The sequence below is a fragment of the Sinohyriopsis cumingii genome, chromosome 1 (genome assembly GCF_028554795.1).
Source record: "Sinohyriopsis cumingii isolate HCF-2022 chromosome 1, ASM2855479v2, whole genome shotgun sequence".
Classification (NCBI taxonomy): domain Eukaryota; kingdom Metazoa; phylum Mollusca; class Bivalvia; order Unionida; family Unionidae; genus Sinohyriopsis; species Sinohyriopsis cumingii.
In genome coordinates this window covers 169113192-169136247 of record NC_142961.1, presented here as the reverse complement: position 1 = coordinate 169136247, position 23056 = coordinate 169113192, and the positions used below count along the sequence as shown (strand labels likewise).

At 33.0% G+C, this 23056-nt stretch overlaps 1 protein-coding gene across 6 annotated transcripts in view; it reads right to left on the bottom strand.

Annotated features, from left to right (window-relative positions):
* The window catches only part of LOC149808356 (EH domain-binding protein 1-like), a 205686-nt gene that overhangs the window by 49148 nt on the left and 133482 nt on the right, over positions 1-23056 (bottom strand). For all 6 annotated transcript variants that reach the window (XM_089976051.1, XM_089976077.1, XM_089976070.1 and 3 more), the window contains one exon: positions 9236-9309. In XM_089976051.1, coding sequence (XP_089832177.1) covers positions 9236-9309 — 74 coding nt within the window. The remainder of the gene's footprint in view (positions 1-9235; positions 9310-23056) is intronic.

The window sequence follows — 23056 nt, the reverse complement described above, 5'->3', positions numbered from 1 at the left end:
TGATAATTAGGATTTCATTACATTTGCGTGTTTCTTTTATGGGTTTTATATTATGTTGCATAGCTTCAGGTTACTTAAAAACCACTAATTGACCACATGCTCAGACTTAGTTTTGGTTTTATGAGGCTCATTAGTTAGTCCAGAATTTTAGGAGGGACAGAAAGAACTGCATGCAGTTTTCAGAGTAGAGTGTTTTGGGTTTACTTAGGAAAAGTTTATTATTCCCAAGTTTTCTAATTAAAAAAAAGGACAGGGGATATTGTGATACTCTTTGTTCATCCATTACCATTGTGAGGAATTTCATGTAACATTGTAGTTATGTTGCCCATGTGGCAACTATCTGTGAGAGAGGTATTATCATTAGCTCCACCCCCTGGGATTACTGGGAGGGGGTCAAAGGTTATATGTACAAAAAATGTAAATGACATTGACAATCAGATGTATTACACATTTCTAACCAAACTGCATGTACACAGTCATACCAGGAACATGAACATATAATGATGGATTTTGCATGATGACACCGGGGTCACTGTCTTGGGGTGGGAGTAAGTACTGCAAGGAGAGGTGTTTGCAGCAAAAACATCGGACATTTCAATGGCTAGTCATTGCTACTGCTCTAGTTGAAATTAAAGAAAAATTTGGAACAGAAACACTGCTGTTTCAATGGGATACATTTTACAGAGGTTTCAGTTTTGTGAGTTTTCTATGTATTACACACTGATCAAAGTCTGAATTGAATGTACATGCTAATTTGAATCGATTACAAGGGTTTGACTAATGTACCATCCTATTTTAAGTAAAACTGATAACCAAAAGATTTTGTTTCTTATAAATGCAACATCAAGACCTTACAAATTGATTAATGTATGTTTTAAAAGTGATATGTTGTAGTACCCATATATACACGCTTATAAGTTGAGTCAAACTGCAAACAACAAAGCTCCTAATCTGCAATATTCAAGATCAGAAAAGACATTGTGTACTCATTGTTTAATTTTTTGGGGTTCAATTTTACATTCCTCATATAATTGCTGGATTTTATAAATATTTTGAAAATGGCAGCTTTTTCCATTCTCTAAACATTCCAGAAAATCCATTTTTTTCCCTTGAAGAAAGTTAAAAAGATTTTGAATTACTATAGACAAAATGCTCCAGACATTTATATTGTCAGTATATGTTTGGATGAATATTTTAAATCTAATTGATCCTGTAATCATCTTTGTTACAGATATAACATATGTGGATATTAAAGAAATGAGCTTAAGTTTCCCCAACCTGGGATTAAAATTTTACTTGGAGCATTTTAAAAATTGTAATAGTGACATATTTCTTGATCATTCTGAATATTTTAAAAGTAAATTGCTACAGCTACTTCTCTCTTACTAATACATTTTTATTTATTTAAAAAATCTTGACTTCAATATTGCCTTGAATATTTTTAATTCATATTCTTCCTCTTTCTTCAACATTATACTTCACAATGATATTAACCAACACTTAAAATGCCTAATTAAGTACCACTGTAAGCTGATTGATGCAAGAAATTAGCAGGTGCCTGCTACCTGTGGTACCAAGGGGGTGATACCATGCGACATCTTCATAAAACCAACTCGGTCTGTAATTGATCCTCCTCCCAATTATCCTATATAGCCAGAAGCATGAAATGAACAGAATAAAACTCTCATAAAATTAATACCAATAATATTTTTCATTAGTCTATCTTTTGTGTTTTGGATATGATGAACAAGCTAAAACTCCGGTTTAACTCAAGAAGCTAATCTCCATTACGACCTGTTAATTGACTCTACCTAGCAAAAGGTAACGTGATAATATCTTTAAATGGTTGATTGAAGTCACCTTCTCTTTACAGTTAGGGATCAAATGACAACCTTGCATCACTTCAATAACTGAGTCATCAAAATAGGGAAGATAACAAAAAATTCATCATGTTTCTTAGTATGAAATACTAACAGTGTCCAGTCCATATGAATAAATATAAAAATATGTATTAGTCAAATACAGACTTTTGATTTTCAGACTATAATTGGCTACATCAAGGTCTATATTTAAAAGAGCTAAAGTGACTTACACCTGGGTATGATCACTGTAACACTATCAGTGCTCAGGTGCTATATTAGATAACCATAATTAATCTTACTGAAGTAGAGAAGAAGCTTAGAGGATATTTAATTAACTTAAAAATGTATCTGAGCAGCTAATGATTAGACTATTGGAAGATGGCTCAAATTTGATGAATACACACAAACATAGTACACCCTAATGCTGTTTTCTGTCACAAAATAGATGCAAAGAACTGTTTCTATAGGATTTTGGAAACACATATTCTTCCCTGACAGATAAAGATAATTTGGACTCTAATTAAACAAAAAGCATTAACCGTCTAAATTTGCCCCCCAAAAAACATTGGAATTTAACCTTCTATTGGGAAGTCAGTGGCTTTGCAAATAAATATTCAATTCACACTACACTGATACTATGATTTTATTCTTCATACACCTTTGGAGCCACAGTGGCTCATTGGTTAAGGAATTCATGAGGGTGCAGATTTGATCCCAACACTGGATCAGACAGGATTGGCTACCATTTTACTCTTTTTGGCTTATCACAATCTAAGCTTCAAAAAGTGCTTCTCTGCTGCAAAATACCAACACCAAACCATCATTCAGTTTATTGCCATTATTTTTCTGGATGTACTTTTTTTTTTAAAATAGGAATTTCTACATGGTCTTAAGTATTAAAAAAGTGCCAAGTCTTAATAATGTTTTCTGTACAAAAATAAGAGCTACAAAAGTAGTTATGATCTTTAAGGATTGATGGTGTTCAAAACATTAGAGGAAATGAAAAATTACAATATGGTATAGACAAATGTCTTAAGTAGGTCATTCATTACAGTGGGGTTCTGAATGAAATTTGACTGAAATAAATGTAATCAATGATAAATTTGACCTTTATCATAGAATATTCACCTTCTATCTCAACAGAAATTTCCTGGTAAAGAACATGTATCCTCGTCTCTCTCTCTTTCGCTTGCACGCATGCACACACACACACACACACACACACACACACACATGCATGGTCATTCCTTGTGATTTTGTCTTTACCAAGAATATGTCATAAGTAAATACATATATATAAGCATTTTATTTAAAGAAAAATGAATTTTAACTTCAGGAGTGTCAGACTAATTGTCAACTGCATGCTGAAGGCTGATTATGTTCATTATCACCGTGCCAATGGAATTTACAATGTACCATATATACTCACTTATAAGTTAAAATGTAAGCAACAAAGGTTCTGATGTGCCGTAGCATATTGCACCTGTAGATCATGGCCTATGATCTACGTTCTACTAATTACTCCTATCAAACTTCACAGACCCAGATCTGCCAGTGCATCATGCACTGGCACATTTGGGTCTATGCAGTTAGCAGTTGGAGTTGACCTATAAGCAAGTCCATATGGTATATAGTCAATATGGTATATATTCATTTATAAATGTATAAAATCACTTCTCTGGTAAAACCAATCAGAAAAATTGTGGCAGTCTTATTTATATATAAATTAAATTGATCTTGTGAGGAAAGCATCTACACCATCTCCTAGACATGTGGTCTAATTTCATATTCTCAAATCAACCATATCATAATCATCATTGTTTCAAAATAGTGCCTAGTGCTTACATTTTAAAATGACCAAACAACATAATCATATCCATACATTTTCATTTGGTTTAAATGCAGTATATTTATTTGAAACATGAAATTTTGAATAATTTACAAACTGACAATATACAAATTGTACAACTATGTTGATATTTAATGTGAATATTTGTGTTCTAATTTGTAAAATTTAATGATGGTAAGTATTTTGTAATTAACAGTAAGCAGCTTGATAGCAGTGTTAAGTTCTGCCAAATGTCATGGTATTACAGTTTTCATCAAATATACATTATAAGTGTCTTAAAATAAAAACCTGTTTCAAACTTTTTATTGTGAGTTTACATAAAACGTCAAAATATTAGGTCTTGTGTCTATGGGTAAATAATAAATTGTTCAAGCTAAAACTGGGAATAATTTGCAAACTGACTCACCCATTAATACTTCAGATAAATAACAATCACAATTTTTTTAGTAGATCCTTTACATAAAGTGTGGTTGAGTTTTAAAAATTTATTTGTAACTCTGGCAAGTATACATGCGAATAGAGACCACAAAGTGTTTATATTAACTGCCAATACAAAATACTGACCTTTAAAAAAAGGATATGTTAAACTGAAAACAATATATAACTAACAGGAACTTTTAATCAATATAACATGTGTTTGGCAAGATGGTGAGTCAAATTAGTTTGCTACAAGTTTTTAAGGATAAAATTAATATACATGCACTAAAGGTGTAAAAGAACAAATAAGTTTTCTTGAGGAAGAAATTAAACATAATGAAATATGGTAGAAGATAAACATTTTAAAATCAGCAGAAAGATATCTCTAAATTAATCCTGTATGTGTCTTAATGAATCCTACTGCAATATATCAATCTCAAATTAGTAAATCATCTTCAGATAACTGAAAAATAAGCATTAGACATTTTTATTCCATTGTCTATGAAGTAAAAATGGATTTGACTTAGATACATGACAGGAGATTATTGAGAATATATTATTTAAAAAAATCACTATCATCTGAGCCAAACTGATTTTTAATATAGCCCAAAATCAAGACTGTTGATGTGCAAAGCACATCAAAGAAAGGGACCAGAATTTTAGTGTGGGATACCAGGAGATAATGTTCTTACAACAATGTGACATAAAGTACTTCCAAGTCAACATTTTCATTCCATGGCCTTCTTGTAAGGCTAATTGACCTGGTGGTACTTCCAGCTGAATTGTCACCTTGTATTGAGATTCTCTTGGAAAGGTCAATATTAGTCCAAGAGGGTCAAGCTAAATGGGCATAAACTATAGGCACTGAAAAACATTTAGCCCAAGAGGCAAGAAACAATCTAAACAAGGCCCAGAAAGCAATTTGGGCCACTTTCTTCTAAAGACTGGTGAATGGGAAAGGAGAGAGAGAAGAATATATGGTAACTGAATAGCTAATTGAGAGATTATCGAGGTATTGTGTTAGTAATTGAAAGATTAAAGCACAATAATAGCAGTTTGGTTGACTAAGTATTGTGCCTTGCTTAATAGATAAACAGTATTGTATTGCTTTTCACACACTGGACCACCTTAATGGGCGCTTTTATGAAGCAGCAAATTAACCTTCATTAAGCCATAATGGATCCAGTGTTGAGTGAACTTGTTGTTTTTACGCACTTTAAAAGTAAAAGTGGAAGAAAATAATATTTATATTTCATAAACAATGGAATACATTTTCTTGTAAAAGCAAAGCACACCATTTATGCAATTTTGGGTTGACTGGTTTGATAAGTTGACATAATAACCCAACCTGCAGGATGTTGTGACACACTTGTGAAAATTCTTCAATTACATTCTGAAAATATATTCTTGTAGAATAAAGTCTTTCTTTTCATTCCAACATAATTGTCTTTTTTGTTACATTTTGATTCTTTTCTTTTCTTTTTCTTACAATTTTGATGTAAAAGCCTCAGAATTTCTGTTGATGACTGGTATCAATAACAATAACAACATATATTTACAAATTCCAATTTAAAAAAAATCAACAACAAAAATCTTGCAAACATGCAAAAATTAAAATTTTTTTCTTCTGCTTCTCCAAGGATTTAAATTTTTAAAATATGCAAGGTGGCCTAGTGGTTAGACTGTCCACCTCAGATGCTGGAGGTAGTGGGTTCAAACCCTGGCCAAGTCACAACAAAGACTTATCAAAATGGTACAAACAGCTGCCTCACTAGGTGCACAGCATTAAGATAATAGTGTTAGGTCTGGTTGACCTGGTGTCAGGATAATGTGAATGAGTGGGACATTATGCTACATGTCTGCAGTATGATGCGCCAGTGCTAGACACCACTATAAACTGCCACACTGCAGACATCGTAGTGATACGACTGAAAAATTGTAAAAGCAACATTAAAAATCCAAATCACACACACACACACACTTCACTACATGTACAGTATATTTTGTTAAAGAACATAAGCAAAAGGCATTTTCATTGTCTTTCAACCTAATATTAACTACATGTACTTCAACATTACAATTTACATGCAATTCCAATCTAACTAACAAGGTATAATATTTCTGTATTTATTTGGCAAAGTGCTTAAGCAAAATTACACAACTAAATCATGAGAATAGATGTCAGAAAGTAAGCAAAATGTTAAACATATGGTCTAAAGGGAGTCTAATACCAATAGGAAGGGTAACAGTATTAAAAACCTTGGTAATTCCTGTCTAATACCAACAGGAAGGGTAACAGTATTAAAAACCTTGGTAATTCCTGTCTAATACCAACAGGAAGGGTAACAGTATTAAAAACCTTGGTAATTCATGTCTAATACCAACAGGAAGGGTAACAGTATTAAAAACCTTGGTAATTCCTGTCTAATACCAATAGGAAGGGTAACAGTATTAAAAACCTTGGTAATTCCTGTCTAATACCAACAGGAAGGGTAACAGTATTAAAAACCTTGGTAATTCCTGTCTAATACCAACAGGAAGGGTAACAGTATTAAAAAACTTGGTAATTCATGTCTAATACCAATAGGAAGGGTAACAGTATTAAAAACCTTGGTAATTCATGTCTAATACAAATAGGAAGGGTAACAGTATTAAAAACCTTGGTAATTCCTGTCTAATACCAATAGGAAGGGTAACAGTATTAAAAACCTTGGTAATTCCTGTCTAATACCAATAGGAAGGGTAACAGTATTAAAAACCTTGGTAATTCCTGTCTAATACCAACAGGAAGGGTAACAGTATTAAAAAACTTGGTAATTCATGTCTAATACCAATAGGAAGGGTAACAGTATTAAAAACCTTGGTAATTCATGTCTAATACAAATAGGAAGGGTAACAGTATTAAAAACCTTGGTAATTCATGTCTAATACCAATAGGAAGGGTAACAGTATTAAAAACCTTGGTAATTCATGTCTAATACAAATAGGAAGGGTAACAGTATTAAAAACCTTGGTAATTCCTGTTCTAAAACGTGGTAGATAATTTAAAAAATCAATAAATTATCTCTAAAGTTCAACTGGAACTCAATGAGAAGTAAAATCAGAAGAGAAATCTTAGCCCAAGATATTCTTTTGGGTGCACTAAACCAGAATAAAGTTTAAAAATTTAACATGACTCTGAAAATTAAATAGATTCATCCTCTCTTTCTGAAAAGCAAAATTTGTTAGAACTTGAAGAAAAAAAATAAGCATGCAAAAGAAATTCACTAGCAAAGTTTGGCAATGAACACAATGAAAATTGATGTTGAGAATGTACTAAAAACATTGAAACATCTACTAAACATAAGTGTGTCAATTGCGATAAAGGATATACTATCTACTAATATATGGATGAATAGATAAATAATATTTTACTGGGGATGGAAATATAGAAATGTGAACTTATTCTGAATCTTTCACAAAATATATATTAATACAAATTATTTAATGTTTCAGAGAACATTTAATGCAATTAGAATAAATACAGACTTTAAAAAAATCTGAAATTTATTAGATGCTATCATAATAATAAAATATATGCCATTTATATGTGTGATAAAAAGCTGACAGTGAGAAGTAATAGAGAAACTGAAACCATTATTGGTGAATGAATAAATGATTATGTATTACAGAGGTATCAGGATTTACAACAATTAGGTAATATATATATTATATACTTAGCAGTAATGCTGTTCTATCACCATCTTTCATCTAGTGCTTTCTCTTCTAAGACAATTTTGTAAACTGGATTTCTCTCTGAACTTCTCTTGGTTCTGTCTTTGTTTTTTTCTGACCTACTTCTTAGTTAACATCCAGAATATGTTGTTGAAAATCTATTAAGCTGAATGTTCTCTTTCTATATCAAGAATATTATTTAAGATTATCTTGGAATTCATATATACATATGTATGCTGCTAATTGTAGATAATTAACAATTACTGTAAAGTTGTGAGCCTGAGGCTCCAAAACCGTGGCGCCAATATCTGCCTGAGGCAATAAAAGAAAAGATTGAATTAAAAACCAAATTTATGGTGAAATCACAAATTCAGTCCAAGTTCTGTGATTTGCAGAAAAATCCAAAGATGTGGTCACCCTACGAGATCATACTAAAACAGAATTAAACAAAATCAAATCCATGGACAAAATAAATCCTATGCTTTGAACTTCTGAACTGCTATGTGAAGAATTTCTGCTTGTTTTCTAGTTTGCAAAAATGTTTTCCTACACTGTGGCTTCAATTTATCTGCAAAATTATATGTATTCAGCTGTTCAAACATCTCTTGTTTCAGATAAAACTGAACGAACAGCAGCATATTCAAAACATAAATTACTATATGAACTATGACTGCAAAAATGTGCCAAGAAATAAGTCCAAAACCTCACAGTTATTTGTCCTATCAACACTGGTTTGTGCCCAGATACCTCTGGATACTGGTTATTTGCAGGGGACTGAACAAGAAATTTGTTTTATGTATGACTCTAGATATGACAAAAATTAACAAAAACCAGACACATCCAAACAAATTAATGTAACGACTAAAAAATGAATCTGATAATGCCAAACTTGTATGTTTCTAAACAGAACAGCACTGGCAGAAGTCCTTAAAGGAAAAAATAATGAATCCTCCTCCTTTCTTTGCTATGAGCAATTTCTTTTCATTTCATATTTAAGTTTATTCTGTATAACCTATGAAGATTGTCAAGTCAACAACTCTGGTCCATATGAGATTCCTTCAATAAGTGAGAACAGACAACACTGTCTGGAAGGATGATGTTCCTAGTTCTTAAGGAATTTAATTCTATGGTTCATTATTTCAATGAAAAAAGGACACAAACAGCTTTCTGCTTTCATTTTGATGTAAACTTCATCATCAACACTTTAAAATCCAGGAATATTGTCTGGATAGCACTCTATCCACAAAAATAAGTGGAACTCTAGAAATCTGTGGCAAAATTAATTCAATTCTGTGAATAAAGAGAAACCTTCAGTTTGATGGTGCAATTTCATTCCCTTTCTGAAGCAAGAAAGACCTGAAGACATGAAAAATATCCAAGAATGAATACTCACCCTCAATGGCCATCATGGCTCTTAACTCCCGATTTAGCATCTCAAATTTTCTTTCTAAATCATCCTCCTTCTCTCTGCAATAACAAGACAAAAATCCAAGTCGAACAACATCACCACAAATATTCTCTTCTAAATCTTATGCTACTTATATAGGGGAAACTTTGCTCCAAATCAGATTTCTTAGCTGGCATTAGTGTAATGGGTTTATGTCTACAAGATGATAATATTTTCTCAATAAACTAAGAGTAGTTTCAAGTTTTCTCAAGGGATAGTGGTATTAAATTTAGTTATTAAGTGAACATACAATTGATCTTGCAACATATGATATTAAATAATCTATTATTGTATCAAAACGCTATTATCATTTTCTGGCTACAATATTAAGATTTCTAATTTTGCAAATCTTGTTCAAAACCCAGGTGTAATATTTCTTTAGAAGTTGTGCTCTGAGAAGATTGCATGATTTTAGGAGCTTAAGAGAAAAGAAGCTAAAGAGATTTGAATGGAGAACTACCAAATGATGTCCCCAAAGACAATCTGACTTTAAACTAAATCTTCACAAATCTTCTTATGTTCTTAAACAACCTTCACAGAAACATGTTACTATGGTCAGGAAGGGCATAAAAGAGAGCTGCTTGAGGCTAATGGAGAGTGAAGTAACAAATGCATCATCACAGCGTCTTCATCCCCATCTGGGAAAGCACTCTCAGCCTCAGGAGCCATGGATGAATTGTACCATAAAGAACCCTGCATAAGTAATCACCACTTTAAAGAAATGTATTAATTCCTTATTAATTATAAAAAATGTGTCATTATCAATTAAAGTTTCTTTCTATTTATGTATGAAAGAAAAGCTTATAATTAAACATTACTCTAATTTACAAAAGACTGTAACAAAAACTCTGGAGAAAATAGGTCTGCTAATAATTTAAAAATTAACAACATTTCCAGTTCAACACAGTATATGATGTTCTGAACTTTCAATGTTATGACTAAATATTCTTTTAACATCAAATAAAAAATTAGTCTATTCTAAGATGTGCGATATTGTGCAAGATTCATGGTAATTGAAAACACTGCTTCAAAAATCAACAGAATACATCAACCCTGCACATATTTGCAAGACCTATCATTGTTTACTTTGTTACACCACCACCCCATTTTCAAAATCCCCATTTTCTACTGGAATGAGAGTGGGAGACTGGAGAATTTTATCTCTAAATTTTCAGTTCCAGAATAGTACAAGAAAAACAAGTTTGAAAGACTTAAAGAGAAGAATCTGAAATGGATTGTATATATAATGAATCGTGAACAGTAGTGAAAATATCAGTCTTTCGTGCAAAATGAGAGAACTGTGACAGATAAGCTGGTAGTGCAATGGACTCAATCCAAAAGTTGTGGATTAAATACCCACACAGGCCAGCTGCATTCATGTGTTCATGGAAAAGAACTTAGTGTCTGTTTCCTTGGCATGACGCAGCCATTAATGTGTTAAAAAGTGCTGTAAAAACCAACAAACATCAACATTCATGCAGAATGTGTATTATGCAAATTAACCTCTGTGCATCATTAGGTCTTATCTTTTGTTTATATCAAACAATGAATGTCAATGTGTCCTTGACCCATGGTCAAAATGGCAAACATATGTCACAGAATGAATCGTCTTAGTTTCTGATCGGGTGACGAGAATCTATCAATGGATTACTGTTTAGGAAATAAATGCAAATAAAAATCTTTAACCAAAACCTGAACATACTGACACTGGAAAAGTGACAGATACATCTTGCTTTCCTCTGTGAGCTCAAAAACAAAATTTGTGACGATCATCTAAGAAAAATTTGCCTTTTGTATAAATAAAAAAATGCAAAAATATATTGTGGAACGTGAAATATCTTGCACACTAAATCGTAAAAAGAAATAAAAATAATTAAATGGATGTTAATAATACATTATAATAATATGGAGAAAGTATTTTTTTTATCTTAATCTTCTCAAGGCCATATTCTATTCCAAATAAATGACACAATTGACATGTCTCTGTGAAAATACTGACAGACATTCAATTACTTAAGAAAACTCATATTTCTATCACCTGAAGTAATATGCAATATATTTGCTTTCACTGGAAGTCATATAATAATTAGTGGACAGGGCACATATGATGTCAAACAGGTGAGGTGCTTTGTATCACACCTGTAGAGCTGCTAATAACCCTACTTTGAACTGTACATAAAAGTCTAATAAGTACTAAAGGTTGTTACCAGCACTGAACAGACACAAATCTCTAGGAACTTTTAAGAAGGATTAAGCCCTGTTAATCCATTAGGGCTTAAAATTTTGGCACCAGGAAAATAAGAGATTAAAAGCACAAATATCCCAGATATCCATAAAGTGATGTAATAAAATGAATAGTTTCCTTTTGTATAGAAAGAGTGGGATAATCCTACTATATATACTTGCTTTTTAAGTCAAGTCAAGCAGCAAATAACAGAGACTCAGATCTACCATCACAAAATGCACTAGTTGTTTGTTCTACTCATTATTCCTTGCAAACTGCAGAGAATGAGATCTTTGGCGCTGAATGCAATGGCAGATCTGGGTCTGTGCAGTTTGCAATTTGATGCAACTTTTAAGCTAGTATATATGGTACTGTCAGAGTTGAAAAGTTACAAGATTTTATTATTTTAAAAAAATGAAAATAAATTTAACATTTGTAAGGAAAATAACATTACTTAACCCCCCCCACTGCTTCTATAATTGAGCAACAAACCTAACTACTTAACTGCCAATATTGGGCTCAACCAATATGTTCTCTATTTTCAAACCAACCTTACAATGCTCACATTTTTTTCTGTAATATCTGATTTGAAAATAATATTCTTTAATAGCTCAATGATTACATGATCAAGCAAAATTTGGTACCTCTTAATATCAATGATGGAATGAATACAGAAAATATTTAACCTGTTACAATACATTATTATTATATTCAACATTAATATCAAATACTGTATGGAATGAATACAGAAAATATTTAACCTGTTACAATACTGTACATTAATATTATATTCAACATTTACGTACTTATGATTTGTTACATGAAAAAGAATTAAATATTTGTAAAATTATGCTACATCTAATATCTTTAAACTAATGTAATAATGTAACCAAGCTTTCATTAAGAAAATCTAAAGTGTCAATATACTGCTTAATTAGGGTTGCCATACATCCTCTTTTTCTCAGACATGTCCACCTTTTCAGTCCTTAAATCTAAGCCTGGCCAGGTTTCTTAAATATCTAAAAATTCCAGGAATTTGCCCTGTCTGTTCTTTATCAAACAAATTTAGACTTTTTTATATAGAGCTCATGAGCAAAGCTGACATTAGTTTGTAAAACCAGGCAGCAAATCAGACATTGTATACTCCCTGTTACTCATATATGCTCATGATGGATTAATGTGATATATATATATATATATATATATATATATATATATATATATATATATATATATATATATATATATACACACACACACACACACACACACAATATTGATATGAATTGGTAGATACTGATACAGATACACCCACTCTCCAGTGTCCTCTCTTTTTATAGTACAAATATAGTAACCTTAGCTTATACATTTACAATTATGTTCAAACAGCTGAATGGACATGGGGAAAAAGGAATCTTTCTTTGTTACTGAATTTCAGATGTATTTTTCATTTATCTGGCAACTTTTTCCCCATACAGCAACTCAGCTGTCTATAATCTTTTGTGCTGGTAATGCATTAGACTTCTACTTCAAGTCCCAATGACAAACACATTTGAGTAGCTGGAGGGGACTGTTACATGAAACACCATTAGGTCTTTATACCAACTGGGCATATCCAAACTAAATATGATTTACATGTACCTCCATTGTGAAATAGGCGGATTTATATGTCTTAAGTCATTTAATCACCTCAATCTCAAATCTGTACTTTATTTTTGCATATACGGACATGGAAACGGGAGTTGTCATTTAAAGTTAATGCCAAGTATTTTGCGATATGCAAAGCTGATCATCTTAAACATTATTCAACAGTTAGCATAGCTTAGTGTGTTACTGTATTACTTGGCCATGTAATGGACTCCTTATGGGCTACCATAATTATCAAAGATTTCTGACCTGCACTACTGACATCTTAGTTGACAGATCAGGATCTACTCTTTGGATACAAACATCAACCATGATCTACCAAATTTTTTGTACAAAAACAGATATAAAGAACTCCCTCATTATAATGCTGTCCAGGAGAGACAAGGGTCATAACACCTTAGAGTGAAGCCACTTTTTAATTAAGTACATCATACATATAATTTTAGCATTACAAGATAAAATGTGATACATGAACATACCCACCTTATGATAGGAAATGTATTATAATGAAGTGTGCTATTGTAAGGGTATGCTGTTATGTAAAGTTTTTCAAAATACTGAGCTCTCAGTTCCATGAAAATCTGATTTATTGTAAGTCTGAATGCCTGGAATCTAGATCACTGAAAATACATGTCATTTTAAAGAGTATGATAAAAAGGTATGGGCTCTTGTTTCTTTGCAAACAAAAATCCCTTCAACACTGACCAAATCAAACACTGAATATTTGTTGAACATTTCTGCCAGTTTAATTAGCCATCAAATCTTTCCTCGATGACTAACATCCAGGAAGGGGCTGTGTCCTGTTGACAGAATATGAGGACTGGCAAACATCAATTATTCAACTGTTGCCTAAATAAACATGAGCAAAATTGCGACTGGTCACTTCCCACTGAAATACCAGATTTCTTGTAACACACACTTTCACATTCATTGTATTTTTTTCCAAACCCTTTTTCCAGTCTTACCTGGAAATCATGATTGATTAAATAAACCCAGAAATACCTTAAACATAATTAAATATTGTCCAAGCCATGTAAAATCAAATTTACAAGTGTAATGTTTGTATTTACACTGAAAACCTATATTAAGAAACTGAAAACTCTACATCTTGTGATGACCAGGTGAAAGGAACACCTGCAGCTGAAAGTGTGAATTTAGACACCTCTCATAAAAGTAAAAGGAAAATGACCAACACACAACCTTTCAAGTGTTAGCTAATTATTTTGGTATATTTGTTTTTCATGCTCTGTCCTTTTTTGTCTGATTCCCTACTAAAATAATGTGGAATTCTAACTTTAAAACAGGTTTATGGAACAAGAAGTCAAGCATAAACTCTTCAAATATTTAAACTGTGGTGAAAATAACTGCATTAAATCTTCTTTTTGTTTCTGGACATGAGACTTTTGCTTAAGAGCTGTGAGCTGTTTCAGCATTATTTCCCATTCAGTATTTTAAGTTATTTGAGATGATTAATCCCCCCACCTGCCCATTCCCCCCTTATATAACAACTCCTAATGCAAGTTTATGTATCATGCAGTCCAGCATAATCAATTTATATACTATTTACATTACACTTTGTTTCCATGGTAACATGAAAATACAGAATCTAGACAATTGTAACAAGGCATCTATATACAAGTAGCTTGACACTAGTGTTGTCTAAAGTATCTTGAAAGGCCTGAGAGTTTTGCTCTGGCAACAGAATGTTTACAAACAGTGACACAGATGGACAGACCAGACAGACAGTAATAGCTATGTTCCCCTATACTAGATACAGGAGTAGGTGTGGAAATTATGCAAATATAGTTTTAAAACATCTTTATGATCTTTGTGCCTAAATTAACTCTTGCAAAGCCAGAACTATGATACATGTCTTTTTTTAATCATAGTAAAAGTATGAAAAAACATGTAGTATTTTTATTGAACTTTGTTATCAATTAGTGGAATTAATAACAGTGTTGATCACAATCTATCTCAAGTATAGAGCACTGATTTAACCTACCTTTTGTTATAACAAATGGTTTGTTGTTGTTGCTGTACGGTTTAACACCATTTTTCAGCACATGATAGGCTATGCGTGGCGGCCAGTATTAATGGTGGAGGAAGAACCTGTGGAAAACCCCAGAAAGAACCACTGACCCATGAGAAGCTACTGGCAAGCTTTCTCACATACCCACATTAGCCGAATCCGAGACTCGAACCCACGCAGACAGAAGTGAGATGGCAGTGATCTGTAACGGAGAGCTCTTTAGACCACTCGGCCACTCGGGGCCCCTAACAAATGGTTTGGTATGGAAGGTAGCAAGTGCTGTAGATAGTTCAGATGAGCAACTGCTGGTAAAACCTACTTTCCTCTTTTAAACATATTATAAGTCCACTTCAAAAATTATTACTGGCATACAAAAAATTTAAGAAATGTTTGGCTTATTGCTTGAAGTTCATTTGCAAAACTCTCCCAATTTCCATACAAAAACAGTTTACATTTCTTGATGCCACACTTGTTGCAAATTAATATTTAATGTCTGTCACATTCATGAAAACAAATTTCTTCCATTTCCTTTATTATACAATAATAAGGTTAACCTAATATTTTGTATAGAAAGGGAGAAAACTCTCATGGAAACTAAATATAGCACATGACCAGGGTATCAATTTTAAAGTAAAAGATTAAAGTCACTGAAATTGAGAAGCTGAAGTTAGAACTTTCATTTTCATTTAACCTTTGAAGGTTGAATCCCCATGCATGTACTAACATGTCTTGTATGACAATGTTGTTTGCAGGTCTACATGAACCAACAGTGACAGTTATTCTTTTCTTTTCTTGTGGATTTTCAAGGTGTGATAAAAACACCTAACTCTGTGTGGATCTGAATGTACAATTCAGGTTTTGGCGGTCATCCTTCTAGATCTCTCAGATATGGTCAAACATACTTTACTGAATGCAGTTTAGTTTTGTATTGTTAGTGGGCATCAGGTGTTGAAGATGCTGTGTGCACTTTATACTTGTTCATTTATAAGGTTTATCTGTTGTTCTATATGGATGTTCAATCCATATCATACACCCTGACTGGAACTATTTCATGTATTCACTCACATCTGTGTTCTTATAGTTCTAGAAAAAATGAACTGAATTTACAAATAAAGCCAGATTTGATATGACTTCCACTCAAACTGGACAAGTATAAATGTTCAAAAATAAAAAGACGAGGGGATAGATGTATGTAATAAATACAAAACTGCATTGATGTTTTGTTCTAAGTCTTGGGAAGGATCTTTTCTGATATGCATACCAGCCACAATACAATATGTCAGGCAGAAAACACAGTTTGTCTGTCTAAAAACTCCATGACATAGTTGGGTTTTCAATAACACAGTTTTAAGTAATCTTAGCAATAACCCCCACCCCAAAACCCCAGAGAGACCTTTATCACCATGGTATGCCCATTGCCTGTGGCCTGTATCACTAAACAGTCCTGCTTAATTCTCATGTAAAACAATCACTGGGGCAGTTCACACAAACATGATTGTCACAGATGCAATTAAAAAGGCAGTCAAAGATAAACAACAACCACTGCACATACTACTTAGCTGGTTAACAATAGTCAAGTGTTAAGTCTTTTAAGCATTGTTGTAGGTGAGTCCATTAGGTTAATTTGCATAGGTGAAGTACATTACATGTAAATGGAACAACCCAATTCATTCGAAGTTAGATAAATCAAAGAGATGCATGCTGAAGAACAAAATTTACATTTCACTGCCTCAATAAGACTGTTCAAGCTATCTTTATATTAAAAGATTATTGGCAAGGTTTTAATCTGTAACAATATCTCTTTGATTATGTAATTGTAGGCAAGCGACTATTTTTTGTTTGTATATGAGTTAAATTCTTCAAAGAACACAATATCAATATTTTCTTCATTTTTTTATTGGGTTACATGAGTAGACAATTTATTTTCAATTGTCTACATCACCTCCCCCCAAAACCTCAAAACACACTTACCCATTCCACCTACACCCACTGTCTGGGTAGTTGGCATGTGTGGATATGGTAAATGAATCAGTCTAATCCTGATGGCCCTGATGTATCTCTATGCCATTAAACTCTTTCTTTCCTGCCAACTCAGAACAAAACACGTAGGAAGCCTTGTGTATGCAAAAACATGGAATCTGTCATTTGACCATTTTTGTGAAATTTTGCTCACAAAGAATTCTCTCACTGTTTAGATAACATTTATATCATACTTTAATTAAGATACATGTATCTTGCAGACTCTGACCAAAAGAATGAATGAGTAAAACAAGAAAATGTGATTGAAACACAGACATTTGGTAAGACCACAATCAGATTAAAATCAAGATCTCAGACAAAATGTATGTCTTATGGACACTGATCAAAAGCTATGTTCTGCTGACCTTTATAGGTTTCAATAAAATTAAACCTTTCACATTTATGACAGTGAAAAATGTAATTTGTAACAGAGTGTTTCTTATGATAACTCTCACTAACACCATATACAAAACTTTATTTCATAGGTTACCAAATATAAGTGGACTGGGAATTCCCATGGTCGCAAGAACATGGACATTCAATCGGTGCCTGTCAGATCTACTTGTAACAATTAGACATTGATTTAGTCACATTGGCAAGACCATAATCTTTATGTTCTCTATCACCACCAAAAAGTCTTTTTCTGTTAAATGACAATTAAAAACATTGTGGAAATAAAGCCAGAAAATGAAAATTTTTGATGTAATACAAACTTTATGTTGAGAAGAATCGAAAGATGCACTGTAAAAAATAGACTGACATTAGGAGTACTGGGACTTAATGAATATACTAACTTATAAGCTAGTCCTACTGCAAACAACACACAACATGATCAGCCATCATATAATGCATCAGCAGATCAGGGTCTATGTTACTTGTTCTACTCATTACTCCTAACAAACTGCACAGACTGAGATCTGCTGGTGAATCTGTGCAGTTTGCATCTGAAGTTGACTTGTAAGGAAGTATATATGGTAACAATAAATACATAAATACATTGTTAATGAGTAAGAGTTTAAAAGTTTGTATTATTTCACATTAATACTCTGTCCCTGTGCATTTGTTTGTTAGGTGATACAGCAACAGTGAACGGAAGAGCTTGAGAGACCCCAGAAGTGTTCATGAAGATGCCAACGGCTGTTATACGTGTATGAATGAGATAAGACTTATAGTAATGTAAATCAATAAACCTGTTAAAGCCAAACCATAAATAAATAAATAAATAAACAAGGCAAACACCTTACGTGTTACATCAATAAGTTACTTTTAAATTGTGCATACAGTAAAACTTGATTTGTGCAACCACTGCAGTCAGCAACCACCTGTCATTAAAGACCAAAACTCATGCACTGATTTTTAAAAAATATAAACACCCTGTTGTGAGCAACCACCTCCTAAAAGTGACTAATAACCATGAGTTTGAGCAAAATAAGTGTCTTAACACTAATATTATACAACCAAATATAAACACTAACAACCTTTTGTTTAATCCTCTGTAACCACAATCAATGAGTATGCAGGTGGAGTGCAGATAACATTTTTTGTCTAGATATTATAGTCAAAGGGAAGCAACTCAAGATTAACTCCCCATTCTACCCACTAGGTAGTTACAAGTATATCTGGTTTAAGCCATTTGTTTTACTATTGCTTCCATCTGCTAATATGTCCTCCAGATAATCCAGTTAAATGCCAAAAATATATAACTCAAATTTATTTAAATTTCCACATTTCTTCTTCACTTGTACAGTAATTCAAAATGAGATTTTATAAGGTGCATATAACATGTTTGTAAAATCTGGTGAAATTATTATTTTTTTTGCAATTATCATCCTGCTCCTTATTGTCAATTGTGTTTTTAACAGATAACATTCATTTTTACCAGATACATTTTATGGCACTGTACTTATCTACTGCAACACTTCTAAGTTGTTTCCATAATTTGGTTTACATTATAATAATAATAATAATAATAATAATAATGTCTTGGTACAGAGCCTTATCTTTTACAATATTAGATAGCACAGAAAAACATATACAATGACAAGATTACAAAAACAAACACCATGAAATTACAAAACAAAAGCATGCTGATAATAATTAAGGAAGTATACATTATTAAGTCTTTAAGTATGTTCTTGTAGTTGAAACAGGTGAGTTTCATGGGTAAGCTCATATAGGTATGATGGATTGGAGCAAGTCATCAAAATGTAGCATGTTGAACAGATTTTCTGTTTGATTATGGATAGAGGTTACAGTGCAGCAGAGAGGTTCTTCATGCTCTAAGGATAACCCGTGCAGCTGTGATTTTAACTTTTTAAAGTTTCTGTAGTAGATACTGAGATGAACCAGACAGAAGTGAATTTCAATAGTCCTGTCTTGAAAGTACTAAGGAACATACAAGTGTTTTAGTGGCATCAACTAAAGAAAACTGAATGAAGTTGATGTGTCTCATGTCCATAAATATAGTCTTGCATATGTTCATGACTTGTTGGTGTAATGAGAGATAATTTTTGAGACACTGTATGTTGATCTACGATATTTGAGAATGGCTGAATGTATAGAATGAAGAGAATTGGGCGGAGAACAGAGCCTTGTGGAACACCAAAACAAAGATCAACTAACTTGGAATGCTTTCCATTTATATATGCAATTTGTGTCCAGCTGACTAAGTAGGACTTTAACCATAGTAAGGCTGTATCGTGACACCCAATACATGCTAGAGATGGTGAAGTAATATATCATGGTCTCTTGTCTCAGAGGGCAGTTTCAGTACTATGGTGAGGGTGATATGCAGACTGTACTTTGCTAAAAGCAACAGTAAAACCTGTCTTGAAAGACCAGTTATGTGAGACCACCTGTCTTGAAAGACCTTATTCTCATTGCACAGATTTATTGATTATATAATCTTATGACCTGCTATGAGAGACCACCTGTCTTGAAAGACCACACTTTTTTGGCAGAAGGGGTGGTCTTTTAAGACAGGTTCTACTGTATTTGAATTCAGATGAGATGCAAGATGGGATAGAACAACTTTTTCAAAGATTTTTTTTTATGAATGGGAGGTTCGAAACAGGGCAGTAACTTTTTAAATCTTTATGGTCAAGTGTCGCTTTCTCCAACAGAAGCTTTACAATGGCAGTTTTGAAAATGGCAGGAATTTCCCAGATGAGAGAGAAGTATTGATAAAATCAGTTAGTGAAAGCAGTACTGAATCTAAGCACTCAAGCAGCTGTGATGTTGGAAACTGATTGAGTTCACATGACTTTGTGGGGTGCTCTTTTCAGCTGTGTATACCAAATCCATTGCGACAGGTTCAAATGATGTTAGAGGTTGCCATTTATATTCTGTATCATAAATGTATGGTGATGATGACTCAACTGAAATTGTATTGTCAAACTTATCTCTAATGGATTGTACTTTTTCACCCAAAAATTGGCAAAGGTCCGGAAGGTCATCCAGAGAGAAGGTTGTTGGAAGCAGGTGCATTTATTCCTTGACATAGGCCTGCTTATGAATAGTCAGGTTGGTGGAAAGCCAAATCCTCTCCACCTTACATCATTCTCTTTTAGCAGTGTGAAACTGGTCCCTAACATTACTACATAATGGAGAACATTTTTGAATTGATACTCTGCACTTGGTTGCTGGGGCATATTTGTCACAAGCACTTATCAAGCTATACTGGTGTAGGAAGGAGTGAAGTTGTTAGGTTTGTTTGGATGTCATGCATAAGCTGAGTTCCATTTATCATATGGAGGTTTCCCTTAGTAGCAGAAATGGAGGGTTAGGGACTAAAACACTGAGGGTTAGGGACTAAAACGTTGAGGGTTAGGGACTAAAATATTGAGGTGACATATGATGCAGAGGTGATCTGATGCAAATTCGTGGGACACCAATAAAGACTGTAAAATATTATCATCAGATCGATGAAGAATTCAGTCTAAAATGTGACCATGTTTATGGTTGGGTTGACTAACTGATTGTAGGATCTTGAAAATGTGAAAAAAATCTAGGAGTTTTGATATGTATGGGTTTCTAGGATAGTCCAAGTGAAAGTTGAAATCTTCAAAAATAATCAGGTTGCCACATACTGAATTTCCATACTCCAGAAGAGTATGAAACTGCTCTAAAATGAGAGATCCAGTCAGCTTATTTTTGTGAGTAGGAGGAGGGCGGTAGAGGCAGAAAAAAATGTAAGTGAAGTTTCAATCAGTTCAAAACAATGTAGTGAAAAAATTGAAAGCTGTAATGTAGTTAAGACACTGAAGCAATTCCACCTTTTATATATATTTGCCAGAAAACCTGTATGCTCAAAAATGTAAAGAAGGTTTACATACAAATCAAAAATTAAAACTGTATTACCACAGTCATCATAATCTCTATTACTATTAACTATTGTCTTTAAGTTACTCGTTGAGTTACATTATAGTATGTCTGGGGGAATGAAGTCTTTGTCTTTTTTTTTTCTTTTAATAAATTATTTGCTTTTCCCCAGAATGAACTCTATAATTATATGGTAGTAAAGGTCTGTATTATTTATTGCTTCATGGATGTTATTATTATTAAAACCCATACATGAGGTCAGACATGCCAGTAAGAGATCTCTTTCTTTCTTCACTTTAGATCATCTCTTACATCTTTTTCTTTACTGAATAGATCCATTTATTGTTTATGTCATGAATTTTGGTTTTGGATTTTGGCTATAAATAAAATGTATTGAGTAAGTGTTATAACTGCTAACTTGACAGTTTATTGCCAGGATAATTTGCCTTACCTTAGATTTAACCCATGTTGACACTTGGGTTGGTGATTACACATATCAATTCTCAGCAATGGTGGTGACATAATTTGGGAGTCATGTTTATGCAACCCCCATAACCAATATCCCCACCCCTAGAAGTGTATCAAAGTTAAAAAATTGCTGTGCACATCTACAGAGCCATCAATCTTATCAACCTTAAATATGACATATGTGAAATATTAAACATACATATAATCAAGAAGATGGTATTATATAATTCACATATTTACCCCACAAAACAAAGGGATGATTAATGTCAAGTAACAAGACAGAAAACTAAACATGTATCATAAACATAAGGATAATGCTATGAAGATTTAAAAAAAAAAAATTATTGTACATTGCAGAAAACAATTTGTTGAGACCATATTAGTGGCAAGAGAGATATAATTTCTTCTTCTTCTTCCAATAATATTATCGGTTACTCTGGAACATACTCGCACATGATCGCGGATTTATGCTCATGTGCATCATCATGGAGTAGATTGATACCTCGGGTAACAGTGCATGGACAAATGGCTCAGTAACATTCTGCAACTTCTGGCAACACTTCGGAGGCATACAAATGTCCAGTGACACAAATGAAGCCAGGCACGGGTACCTGGATGAATGGGCCTTTTGCAAATAAACATAATTTGTATAAAACTTTCTTCAAAGTCCAACTAAGTTGAGCAATTTGTAGTCTCTGCTTACTTTCTCTGTTACAAAGTCTATTCTTTTCTCTGGAGTATAAAAAGGAAATCCATGTTCCATCCCCTGTGACAATCTCTATTAACATCTCTGGTTACTGGCAATTTCAAGTGGAGTCTAGTTTTGATCAACTATCAACAAATGCAGGACCGATCTTGCACAAACCTTTCTAAGGTCAAATGATTCTTCATTATATTACAACAGCTGAAGAATTAATGCATGTGATAATAGAAACATCTTCCACTGTGTAACAAAGATCTTCATTAATTGCTCCTGCCATGCAGCCATTTTCCATTCACTAAGTGCAGACAATGGTATTTCCATGTATTCTCATAACAATCTTCAACACAATGAAGGTAC